Source organism: Harmonia axyridis, chromosome 6 (genome assembly GCF_914767665.1).
Source record: "Harmonia axyridis chromosome 6, icHarAxyr1.1, whole genome shotgun sequence".
NCBI lineage: Eukaryota > Metazoa > Arthropoda > Insecta > Coleoptera > Coccinellidae > Harmonia > Harmonia axyridis.
Genome location: NC_059506.1, coordinates 1,946,169 through 1,970,499, shown reverse-complemented (window position 1 = coordinate 1,970,499; position 24,331 = coordinate 1,946,169). Strand labels below are relative to the sequence as shown.

Sequence of the window (24,331 nt, the reverse complement as noted above, 5' to 3'; positions counted from 1 at the left end):
ACTGGTCTGGTTCAGAACCTTGCGAACGTAAGTGAGAAGTGTGCGTCGCTCAGACTCTGTGATTTTCATTTTTTTTTTCTAATTGTGTGCACAACACGCGCTTTTATGGATACTTTTTAATGGACTGTGTTGAGAGTGGCTTTGAAGTGACTTGTGCCATCATCAAACGTGCAGTTGATTAGGCTACCACACAATCACCCTCACAAGTCATACTAGCTTTCGTTTTGTCACTTTTGTGGAAGTGTTTGTGTATTCAGTCATTTTCGGGACGACCTGTAGAGGTGAAAATGGATATGACGTGTAGATTTATTGTAACTGGACTCATCTGCAAGGCTTATGAGCCACTCTAAGGGAAAGCCAACTTCAAGGAATCTTTTGAGACTTCAACACATCAAATTGAGTATAATATCTAGAAGGAAAAAGTGAAAGTGTTCCTTGGAGTTGGTAATAAGCATCCTTGAAGATGGACACAACAATAGGTCTTACAGATGTAGCTCCAAGGTCAAAGAAATTCCATAGGTTCTTAATTGTCAATCTGAATTGGCTAGTATGACTACACCATAACATTTCATTCAATCCATTGTAAAATTTCTTCAACATTAATATCAACTTTCGAACGAAATTTCGCCAAAAGTTTCAATAATAATTTCAGAAGGTCAAAAAATTCTATTGGCTCTTAATCAATTGTCAATCTGAATTGGCTACTATGACTACACCTCATTCAATCAATTATAAAATCTTTTCAACATCAATATTAATTTCCGAACAAAATTTCGCCAAATATTTCAATAATATTATTCAGAAGTTCAAAAAATGCTTTAGGTTCTTTATTAATTGTCAATCTGTATTGGCTAATATGACTTTACCATTACAATCCTTTCAATCTAGTGGAAAATATCTTCAACATTAATAGAAGATCTTAACTTTCGAACAAAATTTCGCTAAAAATTTCAATAATATTATTTGGAATATCAATAAATAATGATATGGAAAGGAAACTTTTGTTACATAACTGAAGTATTTGAAAGCAGTTATAAGCCTTTTCGATTTCAAGAAATATTTCGGAGTCCAAAGAAATTTCTTTTGAAATAATTGGAAGATTGTCAATCAATCTTATTTTTCTGAATCTTTCTGCAGTAGCTAAGTATCAAATCCAATTTTTTTTAGTCTGAAGAGTCAATTCCACCTGCAAATGTAGCTCACGCGATATCAAACAGAAATGCGGAACGGTAAACATGCAAATTCCTATCTATGCGATTCGGATATGGAGATATCGAAGGCCATTGGTCCGAGGTGGATATTATGTAATAATTGGGATGCCAAGCAGTTCAACAATGCCGGAAATCTTTGGCACCGCGCCCTAAAATAGTCATTCTTCTCCTGTATATGCTTGGTGTTCTGTTTCTCGATTTAGTTTGCCACAAATTCTTGGACTATTTTTAGAACGGATCCGAACTGAACTCCAACGTAAAACCTGGCTTCGTTTTCCTTGTTGGCGTGAATCGATTCATGAATTGGAAGGTTTTCTTGCGTTTTAGAATGAGTACTGACGTAATAAGATCATAGAATCGGGCTAAAGCAATCGAATGAAATCAAGTTAATGCTTATGAATAGTTTTTTTTCGACTATCATTCAACGATAAAAAAGTAATGACATCTTACGGTCATTTAAATTCGAAAGCTTTCAGGAAATAAACATGACCTCTATTATAATCAGATCAAATCATTTTGAACAAAAAAATTTTTTTTTTAATTGAATTTTTTTTTAATTTGAATTCATTCAATTTAGGTTTCGATTCACTTAGTCTTCTCAATTCCAAACGTGTTTACATGTGTTGAAAAAAAATCAACGGTTTCTCTTATGAGTCAGAATAACGTCACTTTCTGATGATGAAATCAGGATAGTATATTTTTGGATCTTGCTTGGAATATTACTCAATTCCCTAATTTCGCAATACTCAGGCTAGGACTAATTTTAGCGGGACGAACGCGTATATATAGAAATATGTGAGGATCCTGTTGAATTACAATCTTAAAATCCTGTCAGTGATCGTTTCAAATAAATTAGGGTGGTTCCATTTGCGATAAAGTAAAACAAATTTAAAATATGTCATTCTTTTTGCTTTTTTTTTCGATTCTTTATGATTTCATATCGTTGATAACAGCAACTATTTCAAAACGTCTTCTCAAGCAAAACTTTTTTCTTGTAAACATAAAAAAGAAACCTCAGTGACTAATTAAGGCTTTTCATTCATATTCATCTCAGCTTCTTATCTAATTAGGCCTCATGTTAAAGCTTTGCTTGTCTTAAACTTGTTTGAATTGATTGAAAAAAGATCCAAAAGTTTCAAAAAGCAAGATGGATGTTATCGATAGTAACTGTGTCTTTCAATTGTTTGATCTTTGATTTTTGTTAGACAATTTGTTTTAAATGTTTATTGTTTTAATTGTTTAATCTTTTTGATTTTGTTTGGCAAAGTTTTTCCTACCAAACTCGTATCCATTAAAATTTTTCTAGAATTTATTTCATTCAATGGAATTCGATAGTATTACTTTTATATTTATTACTTCTTTTCGTTCATGCTGTATTCGATCTTGGTAAATAATTCAATGATAGTTCTCTATCCATAGACCATAACGCCTTCTTGTCTTGGCACTTTTGGACCTTACAACTGCAGAAATTAATGATTCAACGTCGTTTCATAATTTTTTTTTCTTTAGAAAGGCTCTAGGGCTGTATTTACGTGTCTCGAAGCCCCTCTAAGTCCGTTGCCAAGATGCCTAAAGCACCAGCAGGTCAAGAAGACGAAGATCCAACCCCATACTTGTTCGTATCTCTCGAACAGAAACGTATTGACCAGACTAAGCCCTATGATGCCAAGAAATCATGCTGGGTACCGGACGAGAAGGAAGGTTTTGTCCTTGGAGAGATCAAGGGTACCAAAGGAGACCTTGTCACCGTTGGTGTTCCTGGAGGAGAGGTAATATCGGCACAAAGTATTAGAGAAAAAACCTTAGCAAAAATTTAGTCAATTTCTAAACAAAAAAAAATAAACAAAAAAGTTAAAAAACATTAATGAGAGTTTAATACATTTCAATAAAAATTAAAAAAAAAGCTAAGGTTGAGATAAATTTCTTCATACGTTCAGATCTGAAATCACTGATAGTTTTCGAATATGATTATACAAACCCGCAATATTAGGGGAACGTACAAAATTTCAACGATGTTTGTAGTTCAATACCTCTTGAACCCTTTGGTGTTTAGAATGTTTTTTTTGGATTGCAGCTTCATTCTTTGGGAACATAACTGTTCGAAAGGCATCCTCAGTTACTTTGTTCTTGTTATAAACAAGGATGAATCAAAAGAATAAGAAGTAAGCTTCTATTCAGAACACCCTGTGGTGTGAATCCTTGACAGACGAAAATGTTTACGAACACTCAAATGTTGCCCAATCTTTTCAGAACATTTTCTCTTTTTAGTAATTTTTGTATCTCAATTTTGAGAGAAATCACATCACATTGAAATGTTTCGGTACACCGAAAAAAAAATTTGCTCATTATATTGAAGGATGGCAATCATCAACTTGATTTCATTGATACCAAGTACTTTTAAATCCATATAATGAAATTTATGAATCCCTATTCATCAATATTTCGATTCTGAATGTTCATTGTTTCGATACATGAACTTTTTCCATTAGATGTATAACTTCTTATAATTTCAATGAACAGTAATAAATTATTGCTACAAACTACAAACGATCGAATAATAAATTGAACATAATGTAATAATAAACATTTCATTGGTTGTTCCTTGATTGTTCCTTGATTCAATGAAAACAATTATAATAATAATAATAAACTTTATTCAGCAATAATAATATGATGAACTTACTTTTCATTGTATTAATGTTTCTGTTCATCGGTTGAGAAATGATTGAATTTATCAATGCAATTATGTTTTTATCGAATTTATGTACATGGTCCTGTGAATCAATTGAAATCAATTTTAAGAACTTTGAGATTCAAAACATCAATTTATCATTCAACAACGATACCTTATGAAGTGCTGTAATTTTACTCAAAACTAAGATATAGCAATGAATAAAAAAAATGTTCAGAAAAGATGAGGCAACATCTGAGTGTTCGTAAATAATTATCGATTATCAGAAAGAATCATTCCACAGGGTGTTCTGAAAAATACCTTACTTTTTATGTTTTTATTTACCCCTGTCAATAACAGAAAGGAAGTGAATGAGGACACATTCGAACAGTTATATTCCCGAGAAATCAAGCTACAATTCAAAAAAATTATTGCTCATAATCAGCCGGAGAGTTCAAGAGAAAATAAATACAAATTTCATGGAGATTTTGTCCGTTCCTCTAATTTTGCCAATGTGTACACATTGATGAATATAAAAAAACAACAACTAATAATGACTCTAGAAATTCTGATAAGACTTCTGCAGAACAATTCAAAGATAAGGACAAATATAATGAAATTGATCATTTTATTGGAGTGAAAAAAAAATAATATAACTTCAACTATACAAGATTAAACGAATATTGAGTTGATTAAATGCAATATAAAATTCTTCAAAGACAAAACATTAGTTTGAATTGACTTGAATCAAGATTTTTCACAATTTTTATAATAGCTATTTCGGACCAAAACAGTAGTGAACATTTGTGCTAATCTTTGTTTCAAATATTCCATATTTTCCTTTCTAACATGCATTTTCTGAGAGTAGGAAAAGAATTTCAAAAAGGAAAACGTTCACCAAGTGAATCCTCCAAAATACGAAAAAGTCGAAGATATGGCCGATTTGACTTATCTGAACGACGCTGCAGTCTTACATAACTTGAAGCAGCGATACTATGCAAAACTCATATATGTAAGTACCTCAATTCACTCAAATTAATCATTTTTATCTTTTAAACAGACCAAGGACTTCAAGAAGGAGCAAGTAACTCAAGTCAACCCACCTAAGTACGAAAAAGCCGAGGATATGTCAAACTTGACATACCTCAACGATGCTTCAGTTTTACATAACTTGAAGCAAAGATATTATGCTAAGCTTATCTATGTAAGTCGACGAAAGGAAGGTTTTGAACAACCCTGTGGCGTCAAGGATTGGAATTGAATTGACCACGAGAAAGATCTACCTAAAAACAAATTCATTTCATAAAAATTTCAATTCTTTACGCTTCTGTAGATCTTTCTGGTGTTCTTTCTTCCATGTTTAAACAATACTCTCAAAACTGGTGGACCAGATTGAGTATTTGATTTGAGGGCTTCCCTTTTTCCTGATGGATCTATGTCACCTGAAGGACTGTGTTGTTTTATCCCTACAATGTGTTGTCTCTACTGTCTCTTGTACAGAACCAGTTTTTTCTTCAACAACACCTAAGACTGTGTTGACTGCCTTTTTATTTATGTTGAATCGAAAGGATCGAGAATAATTCAAGAATAAAATCAGAAAATGTTTGCTTTGTCAATGATTATTGTTGAAAATTTCTCTATTCTCTCGTTTTTAGAACTATAAGCTTTTGTCGTCCTACCAATACTTTCAAGTTGTATTGATGGACTTTTGTTTTACGTCTTGCAGAACATCTCTGGGACAAGATGAAACTGCAATTCCGTTTTTTTTTTTGCGTTTATGTGAACTGCAATTAGAATATCATTTCGAACACTTATGATTTTTTTCTATTATTTCTAGACCTACTCAGGGCTTTTCTGTGTTGCTATTAACCCCTACAAGCGTTTCCCTGTATATACCAACCGTTGTGCCAAGTTATACCGTGGTAAAAGGCGTAATGAAGTACCACCACACATCTTCGCCATTTCTGATGGTGCTTATGTCAACATGTTGACCAGTAAGTTGAAATTATCGAAATCTTAGACACTCATCTAATGACCAATTTTCTTCTTTACAGACAATGAAAATCAATCTATGTTGATTACGTAAGTATTTCAACTCTTTCTTTCAACTGAACAAGAAAGAACTATCCTTCAATCGTCAAAGATTAATTCTCTATTTTATGTACAGGGTGGGCAAATTTCGATGTTTTAGCACTACAACTTTTGAACCAGAGGAAATAGACAAAATCTGATACCCACTTCTCGATCTCTTTTTCTGAGAAACTAACAAGGGTAGTATTCATTTTTAGCTACCTTCATTTGTTTTCGAGTTATAGGCGAAAATTTTAAAAATGGTGATATCGAAAAACATTTATATCTCCGCTAATACTGATGATAGAGCTCTGAAATTAAAACATTATACAGGCACTTTTTTACGTAGAATCCAGTGGCGTACTCGTCTTTTCAAAAGGGTTTTTAATTACGAAGCTATGACCCAAAGTTATGTTTTTTTCAAATGGGAACACTAGATTTCTGTGCCATTTTTTGGAAGCTTAATTTTTCCTGATTTCAAAAATATATAACATCGTATGGTTTGTATTGAAATAACTAACAGAAAATGGTCAGTTACCTTTTTCTACCTAAGAGTCTCAATATTTCTATGGTTTCAACTGTTGATGAGTACAGAAATATTGAGCTTTCTATAACAAGAGCAGTGTCCACCCGTCAATCTGATTATTTCTATGCTTTTCAAGGAAATCTTCTCCGAGTTCATTTATATTTTCTAAACTATTTTTATGAAATATATCTAGATTCGAATTTTGTAGAAATTATCAAAAAGTATAATAATAATCAGATTTACAGAAGGACACTGCTGTTGTTCTAGAAAGCTCAATTTTTTTGTGCCCATCAACAGTTGAAACCATAGAAATATTGAGACTCTTAGATAAAAAAAGGTTTCTGACCATTTTCTGTTAGTTATTTCAATACAAACCATAAGATGTTATATATTTTTGAAATCAGGAAAAATTAAGCTTTCAAAAAATGGCACATAAATCCAGCGTTTGCATTGGAAAAAACAAAACTTTGGGCCATAGCTTCGTAATTAAAAACCCCTCTCGAAAAGACGAGCACGCCACTGGATTCAACGTAAAAAAGTGCCTGTATAATGTTTTAATTTCAGAGCTCTATCATCAGTATTAGCGGAGATATAAATGTTTTTCGATATCGCCATTTTTCCATTTTTCGCTTATAACTCGAAAACAAAAGAAGGTGGTCAAAAATGAAAACTACCCTTGTTAGTTTCTCAGAAAAAGAGACCGAGAATGTTGTATCAGATTTTGTCTATCTCCTCTGGTTTAAAAGTTGTAGTGCTAAAACAAAAAATTTGCCCACCCTGTACATTCTTTCTTGTTACGGTGTCCGTTTTTTTCGCACCGTGTCCATTTATTCTTAACTCAAAAACATCATTTTCTTCCCCAGTGGTGAGTCTGGTGCTGGTAAAACTGAAAACACGAAAAAGGTAATTGCCTACTTCGCCACCGTTGGTGCTTCATCCAAGAAGCCCACTGAAGAAGAAAAGAAGAAGGGTACTCTTGAAGATCAAGTTGTACAAACTAACCCTGTACTTGAAGCTTTCGGTAACGCCAAGACAGTGCGTAACGACAACTCTTCTCGTTTCGTAAGTTGTCAAACTTATACGTTTCTTCGAATTTTATTGATGATTTCTTCTTCGTTTAGGGTAAATTCATCCGTATTCACTTCGGTCCTACTGGTAAACTTGCTGGTGCTGATATTGAAACTTGTAAGTTTTGCCTATTGACTTGGTGAATCTTTTTCTAACGTAATTTTATCATTGAAGATCTACTTGAGAAGGCTCGTGTCATCTCCCAGCAAACTCTTGAAAGATCTTACCACATTTTCTACCAGATGATGTCTGGTGCCGTTCCTGGACTTAAAGGTAAACGTCACATCATATACCTACAAACGTTAACATAGAACAAGACACATTACACTGGAGATTCTGATCATCATAGAATGGACTTTCGGTTTTAAAATAAATTCTTCAAATGATAATTTTGTACGTAAAGTTAAATCATTGATGTTACCAGATTGATGATCAGGATCGACGAATGATTGAACAATTATTTTCATACATCTTCTTGAATGAAATTTACCACAAGTCAAAACTACATGCCCAGCAGTGTACTCTCTCCAGTTCCCAAAAAGATGTTAACAAAAATTCTCATATAATCTGTTAATAACTTTAGAGTCGTGTCTCCTCTCCAACAACATCATGGATTACTACTTCATCTCTCAGGGTAAAACCACAATTCCAAACGTTGATGACGGTGAAGAATGTACATTGACAGACGTAAGGCTCGCAAAATTCGACAACAGAATATTTTTGGTTTCCTTCGATTTATCTTTCAGTAGTTATTGGTGCAAATAATAAAAATTGCTTCAAAATTGTTACCATAAACAAACGATGTTAAACCTGCAGGATATAAGCAGAGTACCAACGTGTTGAACGCTTGGAGAGTTTGAAGTAGATTATTGTATTTGTTTTGAACCATGAGAAACTAAAGAGTAGAACATTTGTCTCAGTCCATTATATAGCATGGAATTGAGTTGCTAGCTCTTAAGTTTGAAGTTGTTTTTAGTGTATGTCTTCGTTCCCCATGTTAGTATTATTGATCCTAAGTAGTCTTTAAGAGCCGCTACATGACACGGCCTTGTTTATTCACTATCTTTTTTTGTTGGATGAACAGATATGTGTTTGTTGTCCAATAATGTCAACGACTACCACTTCGTTGCACAAGGTAAAACTACTATTCCAAATGTAGATGATGGCGAAGAATGCACCATCACTGATGTAAGTCCTTGATGTTCAACGCCTGTTGCATAAAAAGTTGATCGCTGAGTTCATCTCTATCTTTTAAGCATCTTCTGCAGTTACATAATCATTATGATAAATGCAAACGATGCTTCAAATCATATTCTGAAAATCAGCTAAAGAATGGACTACGTCCATATCATGCATCCTTTCTATGTTGTATACACTTTCTTCTCTTAAGACTACTACCCTTCTATCTTTTGTGTCTATGTGTTTTATTGTGATATAGTTACTGTAGCACTAACATTCTAGGAACAGCGTGGATGCCTAGATACCAAGATGTTTAATATGTTAATTTTGTCGTAGAAAAATGCATTTTAAGTAATCGTATCTCTGAGTACCCCTTCATAAGTCAGGGAAAGACGAGGATACCTGGTGTAAATGATAGTCTGGAGGCTGAAGTCACTGACGTAAGCAATCAGCCCTGAATTAATTCAGGGAGCAATGGATGATGCAACAAATCATCTTAATATCTAGGTATCCTGAGCTCCCTGAGCAACGCACACTTTTTGACAATTTTGATAACAACCACGTCAATTAATGTTATGCATTAACATTCCCTCCTTATTTCTTCATCAGAACACAATTCACATCGAATTACATTGTAAATATCAACACCATATTTTCACCATCTTTTCTTAATTTTTTTATTATTATTTTCTTATTTTCATCAACCCGAATAGAACAATGCTTACTTAGTAATGACGTGTACGACTACTTCTTCGTCTCCCAGGGTAAAACATCAATTCCTGGAGTAGATGACAATGAAGAATTGACATTGACTGATGTGAGTAACTCAAAAACGTTACCTCGTCCATTTTGAACACCCTTTGTATTCTTTTATTTCCATTCGTGAGTCTTTGTCACTCCTGTGAAATAATCAAAATGTCAAAAAGTATCAACTAATGCCTCTTACAATTTTAGCTTTATGTTGGGACTAATGTGGGTTGGTAAGTGCTTCCATCTGTATATATTGGCACCTATCATTTTGTATATAGCCTTCATTCACCATAGCATTTGTGGCTCATGGTGTTATGGAATCAATTGAGGCTCTAAGAATGGAGTAAAATCAATACATTTGATGATTAATCTATTCATTCCAAAATTCAAAGACAACTCCATTCTTGATTCTCGGTAAGAAAATGAGAAAATGTGACTTATTTGCTTTTTGATCCCACAGCAAGCTTTCGATGTACTTGGTTTCACCCAAGAAGAAAAAGACAACATCTACAAGATCACTGCCTCTGTTATGCACATGGGTTGCATGAAATTCAAGCAAAGGGGTCGTGAAGAACAGGCTGAACCAGATGGCACAGAAGTATGATGAGTTGTGAAAAATATAAAAGTAACGATATTTACTTTATCTGTTATTCCAGGGAGGTGAACAAGTTGCCAAACTTCTGGGTATTGACCAAAATGCCTTGTACCAAGCTTTGTGCAAACCAAGAATCAAAGTCGGTAACGAGTTCGTCACCCAAGGTCGTAATGTCAACCAAGTATCATACTCCGTTGGTGCCATGTCAAAGGCCATGTTTGACAGGCTCTTCAAGTTCTTGGTCAAGAAGTGTAACGAAACTCTTGACACAAAACAAAAGAGACAACACTTCATTGGTGTACTTGATATTGCAGGTTTTGAAATCTTCGATGTAAGTTTACCAGTACTACTCGGAACATCATGAAATCTCAAATGAAAAATCAATAATCACCAAACTGTTTAAACACAAATGTGTGAATGCATTTTGACCAATATCTCATTTTCTTCAACCGATAATGAGAGAATTGGCCAGATCAACATATTATGAACATTTTCGATTTCATGATTTCATTCTCAATTCACTTCTACTACATAAGACACACATCAAAAACCTACCATTTCATGAATAAAATGATGGTTGATCAGACACATAAATTCAACTGATAAAGAAAGAAGCTAATTAGGACCAAGCTTTTTATCTGAAACATATGATTTCTATTACTACCCCTGCCCTCCTGAAATTCATTTTGCTTTCATTTTATTCAAATTCTTAATTCATTTTACTTGAGTCTTTATTTTCAATTTTTGTTTTTTAACATTTCTTTACTTTTCATTTTATATTTATTTATATTTCCGTCCAGTTTAACGGCTTTGAGCAGCTCTGCATTAACTTTACTAATGAGAAGCTTCAGCAATTTTTCAACCACCACATGTTTGTGTTGGAACAAGAAGAATACACCAGAGAAGGAATCCATTGGGAATTCATTGACTTTGGAATGGATTTGCTTGCTTGCATTGAACTTATCGAGAAGGTACCTCAGCTACTTTTGCATCCTCGAGTCTTTCCTAGCATCACCACCTAACACCTTCAGATAACTCGTAAAATGTTAACAAATTATCTGTTTTTATATGTATAGTACAACGGTTTCGAACAACTTTGCATTAACTTTACCAACGAGAAATTGCAACAATTCTTTAACCACCACATGTTCGTACTTGAACAAGAAGAATATAAAAAAGAAGGTATCGACTGGGTCTTCATCGATTTTGGAATGGACTTGTTGGCCTGTATTGAGTTGATCGAGAAGGTAATTGGAGGTTTGGAGGAACCCTTCAGAGTATACGCCGATATTGTTTTTCGCTATTATGTTATGTTGGTAAAAGTTCGAAAACGACGAAACCAAAACTCAATTCGTCTTGAACTGTTATTGTATGTGTCTGTCTCCATTGTGTATTGTGTACCCGATATAAACGAATATAGTTTCGACCCTATCATTCGTTTATGTTTACGTAAATGTTTGTGTGAAATGTATTTATGTAGTAGAAGCAATTCCCCAACAGGACAATACTAGGAATTGCTTTGTGTTTATGTCTTATGTGTCTGTCTTTTGTTCCCAAACCACAGTTCAATGGATTTGAACAACTTTGCATCAACTTCACCAATGAGAAATTGCAACAATTCTTTAACCACCACATGTTTGTGTTGGAACAAGAAGAATACCAAAGAGAAGGAATTGAATGGGCTTTCATTGATTTTGGCATGGATTTGTTAGCCTGTATCGAACTTATCGAAAAGGTAACTTGGCATCTGGTACCTGCCAAAACAGCTCAGCTCTCAGTTACCTAACCAGGACTATCAGTTCATTATATGTTAAATGTTTTCAGCTCATGTGCTTCGTCAACATCAGGAATATTCTTGAAAATTCCACGTAAACCTAATAACAATAATGCCGCTTTTTTGTAGTACAATGGCTTCAATCAACTGTGTATAAACTACTCGAACGAAAAAATGCAACAATTCTACAATCATCATATGTTCATTCTGGAACAGGAAGAGTATGAGCGCGAAAGGATAAATTGGGATTTTATCGATTTCGGTTTAGATCTTCAACCTTGCATTGATTTAATAGAAAAGGTACTTAAGGTTCTTCTCGAAGAATTGAAGCACCTTCTTCGAAAATCTAGCAAGCACTTGGACCATAAGTGGTAGAAACACCTAGTATTGCTGCACCATTAGAAACCAGAGTTTATGCACAGTTCACCCTAATATCTAACAACAAATATCCAATCCATCCAAGAAATTCTCTCGATAATCTTCACAGATTAAGCTACATGAGATAGAATGCGAATTTCTTGGATGAGGTTTGTCGAATCCTTTATAATTTAATTGTTCAATTTAGCCTATGGGTATCCTCTCCATCCTTGAAGAAGAATCTATGTTCCCCAAAGCTACTGACAGGACCTTTGAAGAAAAGTTGAACACCAACCACTTGGGTAAATCACCCAACTTCTTGAAACCAAAACCACCAAAGCCTGGTCAGCAAGCTGCCCACTTCGCCATTGGGCATTATGCTGGTAATGTAAGTATTCATCTGACTGGCAATATCCAGTCTTACCATACTTCATTTATGAATACCTCTCTTGACTGTCTTCGATTCCAGGTACCATACAACATCACCGGTTGGTTGGAAAAGAACAAGGACCCCTTGAACGACACTGTTGTCGATCTCTACAAGAAGGGTACCAATAAACTGTTGGTAGAAATCTTCGCTGATCACCCAGGTCAATCTGGTAGCGCAGCTGATGCTAAAGGTATAAAAGACATACTTTTTATCCGGGTTATTAAATTTTTTTCAAGGTAGCCTAGGAGGATCACAACAACCATATATCAATATCTACTTAGGAAACTGAATTCTAAATTTAAATATTCATAATTCAGAAATGTTTTCCAACTTTAACAGTCTTCATTCATATTCATAATTCTTATCTGTTATACCAATTTAGGAGCAAAGAGGCCAAAGGGTTCAGCTTTCCAAACTGTATCCAGTTTATACAGGGTACGAATTGAATATTACCTCGACAATAGCTACGCAGTTCTAACTTTTTACAGCAGCCTCCATGCAAGCATTGTATATTGCTATACTCATGCTACGAGTTAATTTTTCGATTATTTAAAATACGTATACAATGATATCTAGGCAGGATATTGTTCGAATACATGGACGAACCAGGATATTTTCGATAAAACGCCATCTGTCGGTCTTAAACGTAATTTTTGTGATGATTTCTAATGTATTATGATGTAACAGGTGGACGTGGTAAGAAGGGAGGTGGTTTTGCTACTGTATCTTCTGCCTACAAGGTATAGTTATATTCTAAACTTTTTCAGTCACCAATCGTTTTTCATACACAAAAAAAAATACAAAACCATAGCAATCAAAATACCTGGAACGATTGCAAACATTCATGTAGAAGACTGTAGAACATGATTTTTCACCCTCACCTTATCTTTACATCGTAGAGATTATTCACCATTGTTTTAACGTACAGAATTCTTCAGTATGGAGTTCTGGATTTTCACATCGCTGTTGGATTACAGCGACCTTTTAAACAATCATTAATTAACTATCGAGGAATGGTATACGTAGTTAAATTGCTTAGAAGCAACAACTACTAAACCAAGCCAATTGCTTCGTACACTAATATAATTACTAAGTTTTAGTGTTTTGTTCTGTAACGTTTAACACTCAGAAGTTGATTCTTCATGTAACAACAGAATTTCACGAAACTTCATTCGTGAGGAATTAACAATGTTCTTGTTTACCTTATTTCAAATAACAAATATCTTCTCAATATTTTTTGTGATCTCACCAATATCTTCGTTCACTCAATGTAATAGACTGAAACGTAAAAAGAAATGGTGCAGAACATTAATATATTTTTGTCCATAGGAACAATTGAACAACTTGATGACCACCTTGAGATCTACCCAACCTCACTTCGTACGTTGTATCATTCCCAATGAAATGAAACAACCTGGAGTCATTGATTCTCACTTGGTTATGCACCAGTTGACTTGTAACGGTGTACTTGAAGGTATCCGTATCTGTAGGAAAGGTTTCCCCAACAGGATGGTCTACCCTGACTTCAAACTACGGTAAGCATCAGAAACCACAACAGGCAACACATACCTGTGAACACAAAACCTTTCTAGTTACATTTCATTGACATATCTATAAGGATATGCCAACAAAGATAAATCAAAGATATTTCTAAATTTTTATCCCGGACATTATGATTAACTTAAATAGGAAAAAAAAGAATTCTGGATAATGAATAGGTACTTATTCTCCAAGACATTTCTGAATAAGAATCGGGGTGAAAACAATAACTACTTTATTTCCATGCAGTTACATGATCTTAGCTCCAGCTACAATGGCAAAAGAAAAGGATCCTAAAGAGGCAGCTAGCAAATGTCTTAAAGAAGTCGGTCTTGATGCTGACAGTTACAGAATTGGACACACTAAGGCAAGGGTTACACCCCTGTAAATGTCCATAAATTGTTTCAGTCAAAATTTCCTATTTATATGTAACATTCAGTATTCCTGTGGACCACCGTCTTGTTCGTCATGATTGGATAGTAGAATAGTTTTTAAATATTAACATTTTATACCCATAGTACTTTGACAAAAACCAACATAACTTCAACCCTTGTGAAAGAGTCCATGTTAATTGTTTTACCATTTTACCTGTAGTTATAAAATCTTGAACCCAGCCGCTGTTACTAAGGAATCCGATCCCAAGAAGTGTGCTGGACACATTTTGGATGCTACGGGTCTTGACCCTGAAAATTACCGTCTAGGACACACCAAGGCATGTTCCTGAACACTTGTGATTTTGTTTTTTCCTATCACTTCGTCCGAAAGACTGGCGGAGCTGTTTTATGTTTTATTGTTACCTGTTTTTCTTTCTCACTTCTCTACCTCATTTATTTCTTTAGTGTTTGTTTTATCACTTTTGTGTTTTTCATGTTATGCTTCTTTACTTGCTGGAAACAGATACAAAATTCTGGCAGCAAGTTCGGTTAAAGATGGAATTACCGCTGAAAAAGCAACTACACTTATTTTGGAAGCTATCAACCTTGATAAGGAGCAGTATCGTCTTGGCAAGACGAAGGTATTTCTTTCAAGAGTGGCACTACTTAGACGCTCTAGCACTTCTGCTTCATGGGAATTTTCATTCAGAAACGATTATTTGGAATAATAGAATAAATACTGTCAAAGAAATAGTAAATGAGAACATTAAACATTCGTTTCTCAATGAAAACTGCCTTTTCGATGGATTCAGCTGCTTCTTGATTTGTTGAAATACGCTTCTTGCAAGAAAGACCATGTTGGAGATGCAACATGGTTCTTCAAAGACGACGGAACTTCTCATCTCATTGTTGATATAATCTAGGTATTCTTCCGTGCTGGAGTCTTGGGTCAGATGGAAGAACTACGTGACGAACGTCTTGGAAAGATTGTCACCTGGATGCAATCTTGGGCTCGTGGTTACTTGTCCAGGAAGGAGTTCAAGAAACTACAAGAGCAACGTTTGGCTCTCCAAGTTTGCCAGAGGAACTTGCGCAAATACCTAAAGTTGCGCACATGGCCATGGTACAAACTCTGGCAGAAGGTCAGACCACTCCTCAACGTCACCCGTATCGAGGATGAGATTGCTGTGAGTAAAGGATTCAATATTTGACTGGCGCATTAGACTTTTCGGTTTCAATAATTCGCTTTGATATGTTCATAGAATCATAGAGTCTTTCTATACGCGTGGGACTTTGGAGTTTTGAACAGAATTAAAACTTCACTAGCTAGCCGATTGCATAATAACATTGGACAAAAAATTCACAATATCAAATGAATTTAAATGCAAAATTTAATTAAGATAGTGTTCTAAAATTTTTTTCTGTATCTTAAAAAATTAATTCCAGATTAACTGAAATTTTTTGTTCATGTTTATGTTTTAGTCATGCAATAATCAATCTAAAATTCATCAGTAAAGATTTTCCAAGTAGAAGGAAATATTTCTTCAGCAAGTTATGTTGATAAGCTTATAAGCTTTATTAATCTTCTTTCATATTAGTGACTAGGCTAACTCAAATATATAGTTCGGTATTCTATTCTCAATATTTTTTTTATTCAGAAAAAGGAGCTAACATTTTTAATTTTTTGGAAATTTGGCTTTTTTCTTTCAAGTTCTACATCATATCCTTATGGATGGGATATATTTTATCATATTGTACTCAGAAATTATTCGTCAGTTATATCAAATATTATTTCGGACCGCTTCAAGTAAATTTTTCGATTTTTTTAAATTTGTAATTGAAACAGTTCAAAATTTTTTTGTGTGAACTTTCAAACTGGATAGAAAATTTTCAAGTAGCTGTTCGACCTAAATGATTGCAGTTTGTTCTCAGACTTTCTTCTGAGTTCATAGTTCGAGTAATACGTTGGCTGCTGAAGTCAAGATTTTTTAAAATTGGTATGTCGAAATTATCTGTTCATATTAGATCTCCATAACAATTTTTTGGGAAAGCTTTAGTCGTGAGGTTTTTCTCAGTAGGTATTTCTTTTTTGCTTTCTTTTCCGGCAATACTCAGAATTATTCAGTTCGAGTATTGGCTACTTCATCTTATCGACATTCATTTTTGTAGTTTTTTCCCTCAATTTATTTCTTTTCTTTACTCAATTGAAATGATTTTAATTACATTTTGATTGATATAAGTAATTCACAATATTTTGCAGGTACTTATTAGCAAAGAGGAGTTAGTATTAATTTTTTGAAAATTCAGTTTCATTTCCTTCTTTTAGTCAATCTGAAAACTGAAATGATAAACCTTCTGAGGATTAAATTTTTGGATCGAAATATCTTCTCATAATATAATTTTTCATCACACATACCTTCTAATCTCAATATTTATTTTGTCCAATCAAATGAGAGAGACTGGAATTCTTCTCAGATGGTTTGCTTTTTCTTCTAGGTTTTCTTTCATTCTGATTGATATAAGTTATTCACAACATTTTGCAGGTACTTATTAGCAAAGTGGAGTTAGTATTAATTTCTTGAAAATTCAGTTTCATTTTCTACTTTTAGTCAATCTGAAAACTGAAATGATAAACCTTCTGAGGATAAAATTTTTGGATCGAAATATCTTCTCATAATATAATTTTTCATCACACATACCTTCCAATCTCAATATTTATTTTGTCCAATCAAATGAGAGAGACTGGAATTTTTCTCAGATGGTTTGCTTTTTCTTCTAGGTTTTCTTTCATTAGGATAGTTATTATTAGTCACAGTAAATATTTCACTTCAGCAATCTAAATTGGGATATTATTTTCCAGAAGAGATTATGAAATTCAATCATCATCCCAAAATTCAATTTAAGAAAATGTCAGATTCTATGTCTACAAGCATATGATTCACCTGTTACCACCCACATTCGATCTAAATCATCGTAAATCCTTCATTCCAAGAGATTCTATTTCTGACCGAATTAATCATCTCCAAAATACTCACCTCTTAGATTGTCCCCAGTGAGTCGCTCTCAAAGAAATTTCCGGTATTTGTAATCTCTGGTAGAGGCTGATGAATTCTGCCTCGACATCTGATATGATCCCAAAGTTGGTTGGATCAACGCTTCATCAATCTGAATACGTCATAATCACGCAGACATTCTTAAATCGATGTTCGGATTTCTAAATCGTGTTAAACGCCCAAAAATAAAAATTCACCTGTGCAATGTCCTACATCAGGTGTCTAAATATATCCACCCCTCCCAAACCCATCATTAGTTTATGAAGTATCGCATACTTCTATAATCTTTCATCAAATCGGGTTTCCAAACCCACGCAGATAAATTTATAGGTATCCAGAAACTTGGAAGAGGGGATCAAGTGATGGTTTTACAGTTGCGTCTTGGTGGTCTTCGGTATCGGGCACTTCCCAACTTCTTAGTTCTTCGCAAGAACTTAACACTCCTTCGACTTTATACGATACGAATTTTGACTTGATAAATCGCGATGACAACTGAAACCGAAAACGATAAACCAATGAACGAAATACAGAGAAAGTTATCTGATCGCAATGAATCCTTGCAGAAACTGGAAGAGAAGGCAAAGAAGGCTGAAGAAGCTTATGAACGTGAATCCAAAGCCAAGAAGGAGCTCGAGGGTCTTTACTCCAAACTTTTGGCTGAAAAGACTGAGCTCTTGAACTCTTTGGAAGGAGAGAAGGGATCTCTTTCTGAAACTCAAGAAAGGGCCAACAAATTGCAAGCCCAGAAGAACGACTTGGAATCTCAACTCCAGGTAAGTCACAATTCATTATATTCACAAACACGGGTTTTTAATTGAAATACTTTTACCTTATTCAACTCATTCATATCATCCAAAACATTCGGGAAAAATGTTCTTTGCTCATCGCTAGTATTTTACTTCTCATTCATCAATAAATTGGTTCCTGAACTTTTAATTGAATTTCGCTACTCTTCCATAAAATCTCTAAAGAATTCATCACTTATTCTGTTTTGTCTTAGATCAACTTGAGTGATCGTCATATTATTCTTCATAATAATTCAAAGATTATACCTGAAAATGTTGATAATCCAAAATTTCATAGCATTGCAACGTTTGGATTCGTTCATATTCAATTTCATTAGAGAAATTCAAATTCACACCATCATATTCCTTTGAATCACATTTTTCTAAATCAGAATCTATTCTAAATTGTTAGAAATTGAAAATTTCGTAGTAAAGTTTCCATAAAAAAAGAGTACAATAATTTTATACTCCGTTAAATAAAATTGAGTAATACTCTTCGTAATGTAATAATCTTTCATTTAACTGAAATTTTCACCTTAGATTATTCCATTTGAATCACCACTGTAGACTTTTTGTAGTTCTCAGTGAACCAAAAATATCTAATTCGAGAGAATCAACCTAAAAAATGACTTCACAGAACACCCAGCTTTTATTTGATCCAATGTGATATTTCGAGCTCTTGATTGTTTTTCGAACAAAGTAGAATTTCATCTGAACCATCGTTTGTGTTAACACCAGATATTTTATGATAGCATCGATGAGATATAAATTTATGAATAAGTATCAAAGAAGCTATTGAAAGCTATTTATAAACCCTTATGTATATATGAAAATACATCCTTTGTTTGTTTCTATTCCCGAGATAACATGAACGATGAAAAGTTTAAAATATCGAGTTCACGATGAATCAAATGATTCAATCTCAATTTTATAATCTAAATATAAGAGGTTTCAACGTTTGAGAGTAACCCAAAACTTTCACAAATTGGAAAGAGCATAGGTAAATCACCTGGCTACTTGCCAGATGAAGGTGTTCTTTAATTATGTTTATGTGTAACGAAAACTTGTTCAGTCGATTAGAAATAACCTACATAATTCTATATTCGTAATTTTTATCTTTCAATGTATATTCATCATAGGAAACTCAAGACCGTTTGAGCCAAGAAGAGGATGCCCGCAACCAACTTAACCAACAAAAGAAGAAGTTGGAACAAGAAATTGGCGGTTACAAGAAGGACGTTGAAGACTTGGAACTCAATCTCCAAAAGGCTGAACAAGACAAAGCCACTAAGGAACACCAAATCAGAAACTTGAACGATGAAATCGCTCACCAAGACGAGCTCATCAACAAGTTGAACAAAGAGAAGAAACTTTCTGGAGAAAACAACCAGAAGATCTCTGAGGAACTCCAAGCTGCCGAAGACAAAGTCAACCATCTCAACAAGGTTAAAGCCAAATTGGAACAAACCTTGGACGAGCTTGAAGACTCCCTCGAAAGAGAGAAGAAACTTCGTGGAGATGTTGAGAAATCCAAGAGGAAGGTTGAAGGTGACTTGAAACTCACCCAAGAAGCTGTCGCTGACTTGGAACGCAACAAGAAGGAACTCGAACAGACCATCCAACGCAAAGACAAGGAAATCTCATCCCTCACTGCCAAACTGGAGGACGAACAATCCGTTGTTGGAAAACTCCAGAAACAAATCAAGGAACTCCAATCTCGCATCGAAGAATTGGAAGAGGAAGTCGAAGCTGAACGTCAAGCTCGTGCCAAGGCTGAAAAACAACGTGCTGATTTGGCCAGAGAATTGGAAGAACTTGGTGAGCGTTTGGAAGAAGCTGGTGGTGCCACTTCTGCCCAAATCGAACTCAACAAGAAACGTGAGGCTGAACTCGCCAAGCTCCGCAGGGATCTTGAGGAATCCAACATCCAACACGAAAGCACTCTCGCCAACCTTCGCAAGAAGCACAACGATGCTGTTTCCGAAATGGGTGAACAAATCGACCAACTCAACAAACTCAAGGCAAAGTAAGTATGAAAATATCTCACACCAAAATACTACCAATATTATTCAATCAATTTCTTTCTTCGACATCACATGAACAAAACTTTGCACAATGGACACATCATTTTTAATTTATCATAAATTTCAATTTGAATTCTATGTAATATAGGGCAGAAAGGGATCGTGCCAACATATATACCGAACTTCAACAAACTAGATCAGCTGTTGAACAAGTCGGTCGAGATAAGGTATTACTGATTGTCGTCATCTTTTACTTGTTAGACGTTCATGTGACCCACCTTTCCACCCCCAGTGTTTGTTATTTATTGTACTTGTGACATTCTGTTCTTTCTTAATTTCCTAGGGCTGAAAAAGAGAAGGCTCAATACTTCGGCGAACTCAACGACTTACGTGCATCTGTGGACCATTTGGCTAACGAAAAGGTACACAAGAATTGTTGGGAGTCGCTCTAGCCGCTTATGCTTTCAAATATACTCATAATTATTTCAGCTCTGAGGAGACTAAATGCTACAAATGTGTGATTTCTAATATTCAACTCCCCTAATCATTGCTGTTGATTTCGATGTGTTGTTTTCGAAAAGTTGAGAACTCTCACTAACCATAACTATGTTCCCTAGGCTGCTGTTGAAAAGGTATCCAAACAACTCTCTCAACAACTCAACGACGTTCAGGCTAAACTTGATGAAACCAACCGTACCCTCAATGACTTCGACGCTGCCAAGAAGAAGTTGTCCATCGAGAACTCTGACTTGCTCAGACAACTCGAGGAAGCCGAATCTCAAGTTTCTCAACTCAGCAAGATCAAGGTATCACTCACCACTCAATTGGAAGACACCAAGAGGTTAGCCGATGAAGAAGGTCGCGAACGTGCCACACTCCTTGGCAAATTCCGTAATCTTGAACACGACTTGGACAACATCCGTGAACAAGTTGAGGAAGAAGCTGAAGCTAAGGCTGACATCCAACGTCAACTCAGCAAAGCCAACGCTGAAGCCCAATTGTGGAGACAGAAATACGAATCTGAAGGTATCGCCCGCTCTGAAGAACTTGAAGAAGCTAAGAGGAAACTCCAAGCTCGTTTGGCTGAAGCTGAAGAGACCATCGAATCACTCAACCAGAAAGTCGTTGCCCTCGAGAAGACCAAACAGAGATTGGCTACTGAAGTCGAAGATCTCCAACTCGAAGTCGACCGTGCCAACGCAATTGCCAATGCTGCTGAAAAGAAACAGAAGGCATTCGACAAAATCATTGGAGAATGGAAACTCAAGGTTGACGACCTTGCTGCTGAACTTGACGCCAGCCAGAAGGAATGCAGAAACTACTCCACCGAATTGTTCAGACTCAAGGGAGCTTACGAAGAAGGACAAGAACAATTGGAAGCTGTCAGACGTGAAAACAAGAACTTGGCTGATGAAGTCAAGGACCTTCTTGACCAAATCGGCGAAGGTGGACGCAACATCCATGAAATCGAAAAGGCCAGGAAACGTTTGGAAGCTGAAAAGGACGAATTACAAGCCGCTCTCGAAGAAGCTGAAGCCGCTCTTGAACAGGAAGAAAACAAGGTACTCCGTGCCCAATTGGAACTCTCTCAAGTACGTCAAGAAATCGACCGCCGCATCCAAGAGAAAGAGGAGGAATTCGAAAACACCAGGAAGAACCACCAACGTGCCCTCGACTCCATGCAAGCTTCCCTCGAGGCTGAAGCCAAGGGTAAAGCTGAGGCCCTTCGCATGAAGAAGAAGTTGGAAGCCGACATCAACGAACTCGAAATTGCATTGGACCACGCCAACAAGGTAAGAAACATATCGAACATATTGGGACGACTCCATTGCTAATACTCTCTTTGTTTATAGGCTAATGCTGAGGCCCAAAAGACCATCAAACGCTACCAACAACAACTCAAGGATACCCAGACTGCCCTCGAAGAAGAACAACGTGCACGTGACGAAGCCCGTGAACAACTTGGAATCTCTGAACGTCGTGCTAATGCTCTTCAGAACGAACTTGAAGAATCTCGCACACTTTTGGAACAAGCTGACCGTGCCAGACGTCAAGCTGAACAAGAATTGGGAGATGCCCATGAACAACTCAACGACCTCTCCGCCCAGAACTCATCCTTGTCTGCTGCCAAGAGGAAACTCGAAAGCGAACTCCAAACCCTCCACTCCGACCTCGACGAACTTCTCAACGAAGCCAAGAACTCCGAAGAGAAGGCCAAGAAGGCTATGGTTGATGCTGCCCGTCTAGCTGATGAACTCAGAGCCGAACAAGACCACGCTCAAACTCAAGAAAAACTCCGCAAGGCCCTCGAAACACAAATCAAGGACCTCCAAGTTCGTCTTGATGAAGCCGAGGCCAATGCCCTTAAGGGAGGAAAGAAGGCCATCCAGAAATTGGAACAACGTGTCAGAGAATTGGAGAACGAATTAGACGGAGAACAGAGGAGACACGCTGACGCCCAGAAGAACCTCAGGAAGTCCGAGAGACGTATCAAGGAATTGAGCTTCCAGGCTGAAGAAGACCGCAAGAACCACGAACGTATGCAAGACTTGGTTGACAAACTCCAACAGAAGATCAAGACCTACAAGAGGCAGATCGAAGAAGCCGAAGAAATTGCTGCCCTCAACTTGGCCAAATTCCGCAAGGCACAACAGGAATTGGAAGAAGCTGAAGAACGCGCTGATCTTGCCGAACAAGCTATTTCCAAATTCAGAGCGAAGGGACGTGCCCCATCTGTCACCAGAGGAGCCAGCCCAGCAGTAAGTTTCTAAGTTTTTTACAATTCCATCATCAAATCGCCTCGTTTAAACTTTACACCCCAAAAATCACTTATCACACAAGTAAACTCGATACATTTCATTCCATCAACGCTGTTCTCTCATATTTTGTACTAATTTCTTGTAGCCCCAACAAAAATCACGTTTGCCGATTGCTTTGGAGTAACTGGCACACGAAGTAAGTGAGGATTTTCGAGTTTACAATCCTCGTCTCCCAATGTGTACATAGTTCTGTTTTAATTTTGTCCATATTGTCGCTTTTTCTATTTTGAAATGTGTTTGTCCGCATTCCAAAGTATAACGAAATATACCACCATATTTTTATTTAGCTAAGACATTACTTAATGTTGCCATCACTCCATGTTTTTCCTGAAGAATTTCAGTCAGCATTTAATTTTCTGTATCCCTATTTGATCTGTTTGTTATTCTCGATGAAATTATATAATATTTTTGTGATGATCGTTCTAAAAATGATTTGTTTACAGCCTCGCCAACGCGCCCTTGATGGCTTAGGAGGAACCTTCCCACCTAGGTTCGACCTTGCAAATGAAGATTTTTAAAGTTAGGCACAGTGTTAAGTAATTAAGGACTTTCCGCTAAACATCCTACGCGTAAATTTTTAGTTCTTTAAAGCATACCTACATTCTTTTTTTTATTTTTTCTTTATTCTGGAAAATTCCGACGTTGATGAATGTGTACGGGACAAGGAGAAAATGGGAGAAAATGAGACACGTATTTCCATCTATAAAAAGCCCTTTTGCTCTCCGCGTTTCTAGTACCAAAGAACGTAATCATAAACCGTAGGTTCGTTCAACATGTATTGTATATGTGTGAATTGTATGGATTAAGGCACCAATAAAAGATTATATTGTTTCTGTATTTATTTACGAGTGTTTTTTGTCATCCTTCCGTCATCATTCATTTACACTCTGTATTTATTTTAATGTTAATTGTTAATTATTTATGTAAAATAATATAAACTATATTGGTAATATCGTAGTTTTTCTATACCTACCCATAACTACCTTATTCGAGTTCTGAAAAAAAATTCTCAGAAGATAACTTTATCGAAAAATAATAAACAAAAATTTCTAATAAAATATACACACAAATAAACAAAAATGAAAAGTGAAGCTTTATTCAGCTCT

At 35.7% G+C, this 24,331-nt stretch overlaps 1 protein-coding gene across 43 annotated transcripts; it reads left to right on the top strand.

Moving 5' to 3' along the window:
• Window positions 1-24,175, top strand: LOC123682560 (myosin heavy chain, muscle). Of its 43 annotated transcripts, XM_045621268.1 has the most exons (25): window positions 9-27; window positions 2,721-2,980; window positions 4,943-5,086; window positions 5,720-5,876; window positions 5,937-5,964; window positions 7,342-7,540; window positions 7,600-7,663; window positions 7,721-7,819; window positions 8,631-8,734; window positions 9,936-10,073; window positions 10,132-10,401; window positions 11,635-11,805; window positions 12,410-12,589; window positions 12,671-12,821; window positions 13,319-13,371; window positions 13,961-14,166; window positions 14,765-14,882; window positions 15,468-15,731; window positions 18,161-18,370; window positions 19,522-20,408; window positions 20,750-20,828; window positions 21,024-22,199; window positions 22,260-23,165; window positions 23,311-23,361; window positions 23,669-24,175. In XM_045621268.1, exons 2-24 carry the CDS (start codon window positions 2,777-2,779, stop codon window positions 23,347-23,349), a joined length of 5,847 nt encoding a protein of 1,948 aa, XP_045477224.1. In that variant the 5' UTR covers window positions 9-27; window positions 2,721-2,776; the 3' UTR covers window positions 23,350-23,361; window positions 23,669-24,175. The 43 variants fall into 43 exon arrangements, with proteins under 43 accessions (XP_045477181.1, XP_045477185.1, XP_045477198.1 ...); XM_045621225.1 differs by lacking the exons at window positions 8,631-8,734; window positions 23,311-23,361 and adding an exon at window positions 9,439-9,542 and having other exon boundaries at window positions 1-27; XM_045621229.1 differs by lacking the exons at window positions 8,631-8,734; window positions 14,765-14,882; window positions 23,311-23,361 and adding exons at window positions 9,439-9,542; window positions 14,420-14,537 and having other exon boundaries at window positions 1-27.
• Window positions 24,176-24,331: the final 156 nt, after the last annotated feature.